Below are 15,279 nucleotides of genomic sequence, written 5' to 3'. Positions count from 1 at the left end.
CTCATACGTCTTCACTTCAAACAGAGACACTCAAACTGAACAGGGATCAGTTTCCCACAGTCTGCGCTGCTTTCTGGATGATGTCATCGTTCACAGAAGCTGCTTTGGTTTTATTGACACTTTATTTGATGAAAGATCTGGTTTGAGGTTCTGATCCACAGACCAGAACCTGCAGTTCCTTCAGTCCAAGAGGAGACCAGAACCTGCAGGTCCTTCAGTCTGTGGTGAACACCCCTCCTCCCAAAACCACACACATAAAAGCCTCCTCAAGCCCAGAGGGCGGGGCGTTCAGGGTCCAGCCGAGAGGGCGGGGCGTTCAGGGTCCAGCCCGAGAGGGCGGGGCGTTCAGGGTCCAGCCTCTGTGTCTCCAGTCCGCCACACTGCAGAGGTCCGAGTGGTGCGTTCAGGGACACTCGGCTGAGAGCAGAGAAACAAAGCGCTCCTTCAGGGACATCCAGGAGAAAGAGGAGGTGTCGACCTGCAGAACACAAACATTTAACATGTTTACGTGACATTAAAGCTCCCAGTATATTCCCATCAGCCTCATCTTTACTGAATACCAAACGTTAGCAAAGTGCTGCGCAGACGACTGTAGCATTAATGTAGCAGCAGCGATTTAACCACAATGATGTTTAAAGGTAGCACAAGAAGCTAACGCTGAGCTAACCGGGCAGAGAAGCTAACGCTGAGATGAGCGGGCAGAGAAGCTAACGCTGAGCTGAGCGGACAGAAAAGCTAACGCTGAGCTGAGCGGACAGAAAAGCTAACGCTGAGCTGAGCGGACAGAAAAGCTAACGCTGAGCTGAGCGGACAGAAAAGCTAACGCTGAGCTAAGCGGGCAGAGAAGCTAAGCGGACAGAGAAGCTAACGCTGAGCTAAGCGGGCAGGGAAGCTAACGCTGAGCTGAGCGGACAGAGAAGCTAACGCTGAGCTGAGCGGACAGAGAAGCTAACGCTGAGCTAAGCGGACAGAGAAGCTAGCTCTGAGCTAAGCGGACAGAGAAGCTAACGCTGAGCTAAGCGACAGAGAAGCTAACGCTAAGCGACAGAGAAGCTAACGCTGAGCTATGCGACAGAAAAGCTAGCGCTGAGCTAAGCGACAGAAAAGCAAGCTCTGTGAGTGGTTACCTGGACGACGTGTCTGCGGGCGTCGTCGGGCCGCCTGCAGAGTCCCTGCAGACGCTTACACAGCTGCTCAGGTGTGGAGTACAGGTACTCTGCTGCAGGAGAGCACAGAAGAAGAAAGACCAGGTCACTGACTGGAGCTCCTGGAACAGGTTCACGTTGAAGCCACAGGAGGTTTACCTGGGAAGAGTTCTGGGTACACCAAGGCCTTCGGACACAGAGGATAGCAGCCACAGTGAACAGCTTCCAGCCTGAGGATCAACACAAGACAGGATCAACACAAGACAGGACAGGACCAACACAAGACAAGACAGGATCAACACAAGACAAGACAGGACCTACACAAGACAAGACCAACAGAGGACAGGACCAACACAAGACAGGACCAACACAAGACAGGACCAACACAAGACAAGACAGGACCAACACAAGACAGGACCAACACAAGACAAGACAGGACCAACACAAGACAAGACAGGACCAACACAAGACAAGACAGGACCAACACAAGACAGGACCAACACAAGACAAGACAGGATCAACACTAGACAAGACAGGATCAACACAAGACAAGACAGGACCAACACAAGACAGGACCAACACAAGACAGGATCAACACAAGACAGGATCAACACAAGACAAGACAGGACCTACACAAGACAAGACCAACACAAGACAAGACAGGACCAACACAAGACAAGACAGGACCAACACAAGACAGGACCAACACAAGACAAGACAGGACCAACACAAGACAGGACCAACACAAGACAAGACAGGACCAACACAAGACAAGACCAACACAAGACAAGACCAACACAAGACAGGACCAACACAAGACAACACCAACACAAGACAGGACCAACACAAGACAAGACCAACACAAGACAAGACCAACACAAGACAGGACCAACACAAGACAAGACCAACACAAGACAGGACCAACACAAGACAAGACCAACACAAGACAAGACCAACACAAGACAGGACCAACACAAGACAAGACCAACACAAGACAAGACCAACACAAGACAGGACAGGACCAACACAAGACAGGACCAACACAAGACAAGACCAACACAAGACAGGACCAACACAAGACAAGACCAACACAAGACAGGACAGGACCAACACAAGACAAGACCAACACAAGACAGGACAGGACCAACACAAGACAGGACAGGACCAACACAAGACAAGACCAACACAAGACAAGACCAACACAAGACAAGACCAACACAAGACAAGACCAACACAAGACAGGACCAACACAAGACAAGACAGGACCAACACAAGACAAGACAAGACCAACACAAGACAAGACCAACACAAGACAGGACCAACACAAGACAGGACCAACACAAGACAAGACCAACACAAGACAAGACCAACACAAGACAAGACCAACACAAGACAGGACAGGACCAACACAAGACAGGACAGGACCAACACAAGACAAGACCAACACAAGACAAGACCAACACAAGACAGGACCAACACAAGACAAGACCAACACAAGACAAGACCAACACAAGACAGGACAGGACCAACACAAGACAGGATCAACACAAGACAAGACAGGACCAACACAAGACAAGACAGGACCAACACAAGACAGGACCAACACAAGACAAGACAGGACCAACACAAGACAGGACCAACACAAGACAAGACAGGATCAACACTAGACAAGACAGGACCAACACAAGACAAGACAGGACCAACACAAGACAGGACCAACACAAGACAGGACCAACACAAGACAAGACCAACACAAGACAGGACAGGACCAACACAAGACAGGACCAACACAAGACAAGACCAACACAAGACAGGACAGGACCAACACAAGACAAGACCAACACAAGACAAGACCAACACAAGACAAGACCAACACAAGACAAGACAGGACCAACACAAGACAGGACCAACACAAGACAGGACCAACACAAGACAAGACAGGACCAACACAAGACAGGACCAACACAAGACAGGACCAACACAAGACATGACCAACACAAGACAGGACCAACACAAGACAGGACCAACACAAGACAAGACCAACACAAGACAGGACAGGACCAACACAAGACAGGACCAACACAAGACAAGACCAACACAAGACAAGACCAACACAAGACAAGACCAACACAAGACAAGACAGGACCAACACAAGACAAGACAGGACCAACACAAGACAGGACCAACACAAGACAGGACCAACACAAGACAAGACCAACACAAGACAGGACCAACACAAGACAGGACAGGACCAACACAAGACAACACCAACACAAGACAGGACCAACACAAGACAGGACCAACACAAGACAGGACCAACACAAGACAGGACCAACACAAGACAACACCAACACAAGACAGGACAGGACCAACACAAGACAGGACAGGACCAACACAAGACAACACCAACACAAGACAGGACCAACACAAGACAGGACCAACACAAGACAGGACCAACACAAGACAGGACCAACACAAGACAAGACCAACACAAGACAACACCAACACAAGACAGGACAGGACCAACACAAGACAGGACAGAACCAACACAAGACAACACCAACACAAGACAGGACCAACACAAGACAGGACCAACACAAGACAAGACAGGACCAACACAAGACAGGACCAACACAAGACAGGACCAACACAAGACAGGACCAACACAAGACAAGACCAACACAAGACAACACCAACACAAGACAGGACCAACACAAGACAAGACCAACACAAGACAAGACCAACACAAGACAGGACAGGACCAACACAAGACAACACCAACACAAGACAGGACCAACACAAGACAACACCAACACAAGACAGGACCAACACAAGACAACACCAACACAAGACAGGACCAACACAAGACAGGACCAACACAAGACAGGACAGGACCAACACAAGACAGGACAGGACCAACACAAGACAGGACAGGACCAACACAAGACAGGACCAACACAAGACAGGACAGGACCAACACAAGACAAGACAGGACCAACACAAGACAAGACCAACACAAGACAGGACCAACACAAGACAAGACAGGACCAACACAAGACAAGACCAACACAAGACAGGACCAACACAAGACAGGACCAACACAAGACAGGACCAACACAAGACAAGACAGGACCAACACAAGACAGGACCAACACAAGACAGGACCAACACAAGACAAGACCAACACAAGACAGGACCAACACAAGACAAGACAGGACCAACACAAGACAGGACCAACACAAGACAGGACCAACACAAGACAGGACCAACACAAGACAAGACCAACACAAGACAGGACAGGACCAACACAAGACAAGACCAACACAAGACAGGACAGGACCAACACAAGACAAGACCAACACAACACAAGACAAGACCAACACAAGACAGGACCAACACAAGACAAGACAGGACCAACACAAGACAGGACCAACACAAGACAGGACCAACACAAGACAGGACCAACACAAGACAAGACCAACACAAGACAGGACCAACACAAGACAAGACCAACACAAGACAAGACCAACACAAGACAAGACCAACACAAGACAAGACAAGACAGGACCAACACAAGACAAGACCAACACAAGACAACACCAACACAAGACAGGACAGGACCAACACAAGACAGGACAGGACCAACACAAGACAACACCAACACAAGACAGGACCAACACAAGACAGGACCAACACAAGACAGGACCAACACAAGACAGGACCAACACAAGACAAGACAGGACCAACACAAGACAGGACCAACACAAGACAGGACCAACACAAGACAGGACCAACACAAGACAAGACCAACACAAGACAGGACAGGACCAACACAAGACAGGACAGGACCAACACAAGACAACACCAACACAAGACAGGACCAACACAAGACAACACCAACACAAGACAGGACCAACACAAGACAACACCAACACAAGACAAGACCAACACAAGACAACACCAACACAAGACAGGACCAACACAAGACAACACCAACACAAGACAGGACCAACACAAGACAAGACCAACACAAGACAGGACCAACACAAGACAGGACCAACACAAGACAACACCAACACAAGACAGGACCAACACAAGACAGGACCAACACAAGACAGGACAGGACCAACACAAGACAGGACCAACACAAGACAAGACAGGACCAACACAAGACAGGACAGGACCAACACAAGACAGGACCAACACAAGACAGGACAGGACCAACACAAGACAAGACAGGACAGGACCAACACAAGACAGGACCAACACAAGACAAGACAGGACCAACACAAGACAGGACAGGACCAACACAAGACAGGACCAACACAAGACAGGACAGGACCAACACAAGACAGGACAGGACCAACACAAGACAAGACCAACACAAGACAGGACCAACACAAGACAGGACCAACACAAGACAAGACAGGACCAACACAAGACAGGACCAACACAAGACAACACCAACACAAGACAGGACCAACACAAGACAACACCAACACAAGACAGGACCAACACAAGACAGGACCAACACAAGACAGGACAGGACCAACACAAGACAGGACCAACACAAGACAACACCAACACAAGACAGGACCAACACAAGACAACACCAACACAAGACAACACCAACACAAGACAGGACCAACACAAGACAACACCAACACAAGACAGGACCAACACAAGACAGGACAGGACCAACACAAGACAGGACCAACACAAGACAAGACAGGACCAACACAAGACAGGACAGGACCAACACAAGACAGGACAGGACCAACACAAGACAGGACAGGACCAACACAAGACAGGACAGGACCAACACAAGACAAGACAGGACCAACACAAGACAAGACCAACACAAGACAGGACCAACACAAGACAAGACAGGACCAACACAAGACAGGACCAACACAAGACAGGACCAACACAAGACAAGACCAACACAAGACAAGACCAACACAAGACAGGACAGGACCAACACAAGACAGGACCAACACAAGACAGGACCAACACAAGACAGGACCAACACAAGACAGGACAGGACCAACACAAGACAGGACCAACACAAGACAGGACCAACACAAGACAGGACCAACACAAGACAGGACCAACACAAGACAGGACAGGACCAACACAAGACAGGACCAACACAAGACAGGACCAACACAAGACAGGACCAACACAAGACAGGACCAACACAAGACAGGACCAACACAAGACAAGACAAGACAGGACCAACACAAGACAGGACCAACACAAGACAGGACCAACACAAGACAGGACCAACACAAGACAGGACAGGACCAACACAAGACAAGACCAACACAAGACGGGACCAACACAAGACAAGACCAACACAAGACAAGACCAACACAAGACAGGACCAACACAAGACAGGACCAACACAAGACAGGACCAACACAAGACAGGACAGGACCAACACAAGACAGGACCAACACAAGACAAGACAGGACCAACACAAGACAGGACAGGACCAACACAAGACAGGACAGGACCAACACAAGACAAGACAAGACAGGACCAACACAAGACAAGACCAACACAAGACAGGACCAACACAAGACAGGACAGGACCAACACAAGACAAGACAGGACCAACACAAGACAAGACCAACACAAGACAGGACCAACACAAGACAGGACCAACACAAGACAAGACCAACACAAGACAGGACCAACACAAGACAAGACCAACACAAGACAGGACAGGACCAACACAAGACAAGACCAACACAAGACAGGACCAACACAAGACAGGACCAACACAAGACAGGACCAACACAAGACAAGACAGGACCAACACAAGACAGGACCAACACAAGACAGGACCAACACAAGACAAGACCAACACAAGACAGGACAGGACCAACACAAGACAGGACCAACACAAGACAAGACCAACACAAGACAGGACAGGACCAACACAAGACAAGACCAACACAAGACAGGACCAACACAAGACAGGACCAACACAAGACAGGACCAACACAAGACAAGACAGGACCAACACAAGACAGGACCAACACAAGACAGGACCAACACAAGACAGGACCAACACAAGACAAGACCAACACAAGACAGGACAGGACCAACACAAGACAAGACCAACACAAGACAGGACAGGACCAACACAAGACAAGACCAACACAACACAAGACAAGACCAACACAAGACAGGACCAACACAAGACAAGACAGGACCAACACAAGACAGGACCAACACAAGACAGGACCAACACAAGACAGGACCAACACAAGACAAGACCAACACAAGACAGGACCAACACAAGACAAGACCAACACAAGACAAGACCAACACAAGACAAGACCAACACAAGACAAGACAAGACAGGACCAACACAAGACAGGACCAACACAAGACAAGACCAACACAAGACAAGACAGGACCAACACAAGACAGGACAGGACCAACACAAGACAGGACAGGACCAACACAAGACAGGACAGGACCAACACAAGACAGGACAGGACCAACACAAGACAACACCAACACAAGACAGGACCAACACAAGACAGGACCAACACAAGACAGGACCAACACAAGACAAGACAGGACCAACACAAGACAGGACCAACACAAGACAGGACCAACACAAGACAGGACCAACACAAGACAAGACCAACACAAGACAGGACAGGACCAACACAAGACAGGACAGGACCAACACAAGACAACACCAACACAAGACAGGACCAACACAAGACAACACCAACACAAGACAGGACCAACACAAGACAACACCAACACAAGACAAGACCAACACAAGACAACACCAACACAAGACAGGACCAACACAAGACAAGACCAACACAAGACAGGACCAACACAAGACAGGACCAACACAAGACAACACCAACACAAGACAGGACCAACACAAGACAGGACCAACACAAGACAGGACAGGACCAACACAAGACAGGACCAACACAAGACAAGACAGGACCAACACAAGACAGGACAGGACCAACACAAGACAGGACCAACACAAGACAGGACAGGACCAACACAAGACAGGACAGGACCAACACAAGACAAGACAGGACAGGACCAACACAAGACAGGACCAACACAAGACAAGACAGGACCAACACAAGACAGGACAGGACCAACACAAGACAGGACCAACACAAGACAGGACAGGACCAACACAAGACAGGACAGGACCAACACAAGACAAGACCAACACAAGACAGGACCAACACAAGACAGGACCAACACAAGACAAGACAGGACCAACACAAGACAGGACCAACACAAGACAACACCAACACAAGACAGGACCAACACAAGACAACACCAACACAAGACAACACCAACACAAGACAGGACCAACACAAGACAGGACCAACACAAGACAGGACAGGACCAACACAAGACAGGACCAACACAAGACAACACCAACACAAGACAGGACCAACACAAGACAACACCAACACAAGACAACACCAACACAAGACAGGACCAACACAAGACAACACCAACACAAGACAACACCAACACAAGACAGGACCAACACAAGACAGGACCAACACAAGACAGGACAGGACCAACACAAGACAGGACCAACACAAGACAAGACAGGACCAACACAAGACAGGACAGGACCAACACAAGACAGGACAGGACCAACACAAGACAGGACAGGACCAACACAAGACAAGACAGGACCAACACAAGACAAGACCAACACAAGACAGGACCAACACAAGACAAGACCAACACAAGACAGGACCAACACAAGACAAGACAGGACCAACACAAGACAGGACCAACACAAGACAGGACCAACACAAGACAAGACCAACACAAGACAGGACAGGACCAACACAAGACAGGACCAACACAAGACAGGACCAACACAAGACAGGACCAACACAAGACAGGACAGGACCAACACAAGACAGGACCAACACAAGACAGGACCAACACAAGACAGGACCAACACAAGACAGGACAGGACCAACACAAGACAGGACCAACACAAGACAGGACCAACACAAGACAGGACCAACACAAGACAGGACCAACACAAGACAAGACAAGACAGGACCAACACAAGACAGGACCAACACAAGACAGGACCAACACAAGACAGGACCAACACAAGACAGGACCAACACAAGACGGGACCAACACAAGACAAGACCAACACAAGACAAGACCAACACAAGACAGGACCAACACAAGACAGGACCAACACAAGACAGGACAGGACCAACACAAGACAGGACCAACACAAGACAAGACAGGACCAACACAAGACAGGACAGGACCAACACAAGACAGGACCAACACAAGACAAGACAGGACCAACACAAGACAGGACAGGACCAACACAAGACAGGACAGGACCAACACAAGACAAGACAAGACAGGACCAACACAAGACAAGACCAACACAAGACAGGACCAACACAAGACAGGACCAACACAAGACAGGACAGGACCAACACAAGACAGGACCAACACAAGACAGGACCAACACAAGACAAGACCAACACAAGACAGGACCAACACAAGACAGGACCAACACAAGACAGGACCAACACAAGACAGGACCAACACAAGACAGGACAGGACCAACACAAGACAGGACCAACACAAGACAAGACAGGACCAACACAAGACAGGACAGGACCAACACAAGACAAGACCAACACAAGACAGGACCAACACAAGACAGGACAGGACCAACACAAGACAGGACAGGACCAACACAAGACAAGACCAACACAAGACAGGACCAACACAAGACAGGACAGGACCAACACAAGACAAGACCAACACAAGACAGGACCAACACAAGACAGGACCAACACAAGACAGGACAAGACCAACACAAGACAGGACCAACACAAGACAGGACAGGACCAACACAAGACAAGACCAACACAAGACAAGACAGGACCAACACAAGACAAGACAGGACCAACACAAGACAGGACCAACACAAGACAGGACCAACACAAGACAAGACCAACACAAGACAAGACCAACACAAGACAGGACAGGACCAACACAAGACAGGACCAACACAAGACAAGACCAACACAAGACAGGACCAACACAAGACAAGACCAACACAAGACAAGACCAACACAAGACAGGACCAACACAAGACAGGACCGACCAACACAAGACAAGACCAACACAAGACAGGACCAACACAAGACAGGACCAACACAAGACAGGACCAACACAAGACAAGACCAACACAAGACAGGACCAACACAAGACAGGACCGACCAACACAAGACAAGACCAACACAAGACAGGACCAACACAAGACAGGACCAACACAAGACAGGACCAACACAAGACAAGACCAACACAAGACAGGACCAACACAAGACAAGACAAGACAGGACCAACAGAGGACAGGACCAACAGAGGACAGGACCAACAGAGACTAGTCCTAGAAGAAACAAGACTCTGATCCATGAAGAGATGCATTCTGGTTCCAGGGTCCTGGACCTCTGTTGTGGATTATCGAGGTCAGTCCAGTTCTCTGATGCGAGTAACCGTTTTAATCCAGATATAATTATCACTGGACTGAGTGATGTATCATCCTGCAGGCAGCAACACGGATGATCTTAATCAGATTAAACACATCAGAGATAATGAGGACAAAACAACCATTCTGTCCCGTTTCTCCTCCGAGAAACAAACAGGACTCCGGCTGGGCTTTTATTTTGTCAACAAGAGATTAAGCTTTTATTTTGTTCACCCACACTGCTGCTTTTATTTTCTTGAGATTCAGCTTTTATTTTGTTGTGATGAAGCTTTTATTTTGTTCACCCACACTGCTGCTTTTATTTTGTTGACCCGCACTGCTGCTTTTATTTTGTTGACCCACGGTGCTGCTTTTATTTTGTTGACCCACGGTGCTGCTTTTATTTTGTTGAGCAGCTAGTTTGAACAACATTAGCTTGCCGGTGACCTTCAGGGTTAATAAGTTGCAAAATTAGTAATTCATTAGCCTGTTGCTATATGCTAACATTGTTTCATTATCGGATTCATACCATGATTTTTTCTTGATTTTCCTGATATATAAGGGTCCCCCAATTGGGAGACACTAGGGTTTAACAGGTTAAAAAGAAACGTTAATATTCTGAGCTCACAGAACTCCATGTAAATATTGAACCTTTTGTCATGTGAGCCTTCAGACTGAGGGGGTCCCTCCAGGCTTACGAGCATAGCATGCTAACATGTGTATGTCACCATACACTCCACTAGCATAGCATGCTAACATAAGTATTTCATCGTTTTCAAAATAGTTCAGCAACATTTTCAGATTGAAGCCTTTTATAATTTAATTATTCTTATTTTAATTATACTTCTATGTGACAGTGTTTGTTGCTATTCTTTATGTTTTACATCACAGTACGTGTTGCTAAAGTATTACTCATGTCTCCCCACACACACACACGCACACGCACACACACACACACACAGGTCAGCGCTGCGGGCAGACACACACACGCCGTTTGATTGGCCGAGCTTCAGAGCGGAGCGTGTGATTGGCCGTTGGGCCTGCAGCTGCAGAGAGCAGGTGACTGAAGAGTGACTGAAGTGTGTTCACAGGCTGCCGTCCTCAGAGTCCACACCTGCAGGTCCAGGTCTCTGGAGACCCCTTGATGTGTGAGGTTCAATAAAGTTCATTCAAGCTGCCTCAGCTTCACTCAGGTCCGTTATATTACTACATTACAGGGGCAGAGCCCATATTTAAGGTGGGATTTATATATTTATTGTTTTTTCTTCAGTAATGTTTGAAAAGTTTAGTGTAAATGTTGCGGTTGTTTTATGTTTTATCTGGTCACAATACATATTTTCTTGGAACACAATAATTCCAATTTAAAATTACTGAGTAGTCTGTGTGTTAAAATCTAACCAAGGTCTGGTCTTAAAGAGACAGCGTCCCTCAGAACACAGTTCACTGTGTCTGGTCTTAAAGAGACAGCGTCCCTCAGAACACAGTTCACTGTGTCTGGTCTTAAAGAGACAGCGTCCCTCAGAACACAGTTCACTGTGTCTGGTCTTAAAGAGACAGCGTCCCTCAGAACACAGTTCACTGTGTCTGGTCTTAAAGAGACAGCGTCCCTCAGAACACAGTTCACTTTGTCTGGTCTTAAAGAGACAGCGTCCCTCAGAACACAGTTCACTGTGTCTGGTCTTAAAGAGACAGCGTCCCTCAGAACACAGTTCACTGTGTCTGGTCTTAAAGAGACAGCGTCCCTCAGAACACAGTTCACTGTGTCTGGTCTTAAAGAGACAGCGTCCTCAGATGTTAAACCTACATGGCGACCCCAAAGAACTCGTGCCGTGCGGTGGAGACGACCACGTCGGCCTGGAGCAGCACCTGCAGGTAGCGGTCTCTGGACAGGTAACCCCAGTTCTGGATGTGAGCGTCTAGCTGACGTCTGGCCTCTGAGAAGATCTCTGCAGGAAAACCACAGAAGAGAGCCGCTCATTTAAACACCTGGTTTATAAAACACATGCTCTTCATGTGACGCTAAAGCATTTGAGTGAATGAATTACATCAGTTAGCTTAGCATATAACATCAGATAGATTAGCATATCATGTCAGACAGCTTAGCATATTAGCCAATTTCTATTAAATAATATTTAGATTATTAATAACAATATAAATAATAGTTATTATTCATCCTTCAAGTTTTATTTAAGTATATTAATCCGAAAGAAAAGAAAATCCAGAGTTAAATTAATAAGATAATAAGTAATAAACTAAAAACTTTAATTAATAAAGATAAAGTTTGTTTATTAGTGTTGTGAACATAATCAATATCTTTGAGGCCTAATGTGATTGGATGAAGATCATCTGGAGCAGAATTTATGAAGCTGTTTATGCTGCAGTTAAACTTTACTCTCATAGCTCACACACACACACACACGTACTTTATGCTGCAGTTAAACTTTACTCTCATATCTCAGAGTGTTCATTACGGTAAGATTAGAGCCTCCTTCAAGAACACACACAATAACTATAACACACACCGTGATTATAGCATCATCAGCTGGTGATCAATTAAAACCTGTGACCTCACACACACACACACACACAACTTGATCAAACTAATGTGATGAAGAAACTCCAGCAGCCTCTTCAGTGTGTGTGTGTGTGTGTGTGTGTGTGTGTGTGTGTGTGTGTACCTGGTACTTCAGTGAAGGTCTCTCCCAGCACCGACAGATGAAAGTCAACTTGTTTCTCTTTCAGTTTCATCAAAGTGGAAAAAAACATCTCAGGGTTTTTGTCGTGCTCCCTGAAAAACACACATGACATGATGTATGTGTGTCTCTCACACTTTTATTCTGAAGTCACTTCCTGTGAGTGATGATGGTCATGCAGTGTGTGGCTGCTCTTCTTCTGTGGTGTCAGCAGCAGCAGTGTGGCTGCTCTTCTTCTGTGGTGTCAGCAGCAGCAGCAGTGTGGCTGCTCTTCTTCTGTGGTGGCGTCAGCAGTGTGTGGCTGCTCTTCTTCTGTGGTGGCGTCAGCAGTGTGTGGCTGCTCTTCTTCTGTGGTGTCAGCAGTGTGTGGCTGCTCTTCTTCTGTGGTGTCAGCAGCAGCAGCAGTGTGGCTGCTCTTCTTCTGTGGTGGCGTCAGCAGTGTGTGGCTGCTCTTCTTCTGTGGTGTCAGCAGTGTGTGGCTGCTCTTCTTCTGTGGTGTCAGCAGCAGCAGTGTGTGGCTGCTCTTCTTCTGTGGTGTCAGCAGCAGCAGTGTGTGGCTGCTCTTCTTCTGTGGTGTCAGCAGCAGCAGTGTGTGGCTGCTCTTCTTCTGTGGTGTCGGCAGCAGCAGCCGCTGTGTAATCTGCTGTAGCAACACAGATTATTGCTCCACAGAGACCGTAATCTGTGATGCTCGTCTGGTCCTTAATCTGTGCGGCCTGGATCCTCACTGCTGGTCTACTGCTGCTGGGATGTATACACATGTATGTACATGTATAAAATGTAACTCACCACCTGTGAGGCCAGACGATGTGAAGTGGTCTCCTCTGGTCTCCCTCACCAACTGGTCTCTGGTCTGTTCCGGGTTCACAACTGAACTCATGTGGGTCGTCCTGCTGGCCTCCTGATGATGGAAACTCACCACACCTGTAGGATAATAAATATATATAAGGGCTGGGCACGTTAACGCAGCAAACTATTAACGGCGTTAATTATTTGATCATGCGTTAACTTGTTTTTTATTTTTGTGCATTGGGAAGGGCTTAATGCTGCCCACATCTCTCCCAGACGGCGTAGTTCAGACCTGGCATTTACGGCCGCGTGAGGTCACAGAGCCTCAGCTGCTGTCTCCACGTCCAGAGTCAACATTAATCGCGCAAAGCCGCCGCTGAGATACCTGTCAGCTGTCCTTCACATCTCCACCTCATCCAACCAGACTTCATGCTTTTGTTCAAGACAACACAGGCTGGACTTTTCTCACTGAGTAAGAACAACTGAACAAGATCAAAAGCACTGATTGCTTTTGTATAAAGTTAATCAATTGCTGCTCTTTAACATACATCTTTAAGGTAAGCAACAAACTGAACATGACAGAAGAAGGAGGGGCTTGTCCCTCACAGGGACCCTTACTACTGAACATGACAAAAGAAGGAGGGGCTTGTCCCTCACAGGGACCCTTACTACTGAACATGACAAAAGAAGGAGGGGCTTATAGGGGCTATAACTAAATTCGAAAATAACACAAAAACCTAACGATATAGCACGGGGTGAGATAAAAGACCGAAGGCGTTATGCCAATATCGGATGAGGATTGTCATTTCCTCCGGGATCACTAGGATAATTAGCCGACCGAGTGCCACCGAGTTAGGTGAGGTCTTGCCTTTCCTACTCTCCCCCCTACCCTCCTCTTTCCCTGGCAAGACCACCGTTCACGCTACAATACATACATACGAAACGACAGCAGAAGACTCAAAATCAAGGAAAGAAGAAAGTTTCTGTCAAATTAATTCATTTAAAAGATTCTGAGTTCGAGACCAGTTTGTGTTTTCTAAGTTGTTGTTATCATCATCATCAGGGTAGTCAGTCCGAGAGGACCCTGTTGATATTCTAAAGGGGTAATATTAGG

The 15,279-nt window shown here is 47.5% G+C and overlaps 1 protein-coding gene across 1 annotated transcript in view; it reads right to left on the bottom strand.

Annotated features, from left to right (window-relative positions):
* Positions 1–315: 315 nt before the first annotated feature.
* gtdc1 (glycosyltransferase-like domain containing 1) overlaps positions 316–15,279 on the bottom strand; it is a gene marked incomplete at its 5' end in the record, with an annotated part of 27,242 nt that continues 12,278 nt past the window's right edge. Inside the window, 6 exons of the mRNA XM_079223840.1 lie at positions 316–478; positions 1,128–1,219; positions 1,305–1,375; positions 12,488–12,629; positions 13,362–13,471; positions 14,166–14,300. Of these exons, the coding sequence (XP_079079966.1) occupies positions 404–478; positions 1,128–1,219; positions 1,305–1,375; positions 12,488–12,629; positions 13,362–13,471; positions 14,166–14,300 (625 nt within the window). The 3' untranslated portion in view covers positions 316–403. The remainder of the gene's footprint in view (positions 479–1,127; positions 1,220–1,304; positions 1,376–12,487; positions 12,630–13,361; positions 13,472–14,165; positions 14,301–15,279) is intronic.

This window comes from Taurulus bubalis, assembly GCF_910589615.1.
Source record: "Taurulus bubalis genome assembly, chromosome: 1".
Lineage (NCBI taxonomy): Eukaryota > Metazoa > Chordata > Actinopteri > Perciformes > Cottidae > Taurulus > Taurulus bubalis.
Note: the sequence above shows the minus strand (reverse complement) of the source record. Positions and strands in the feature narration are given on the sequence as shown.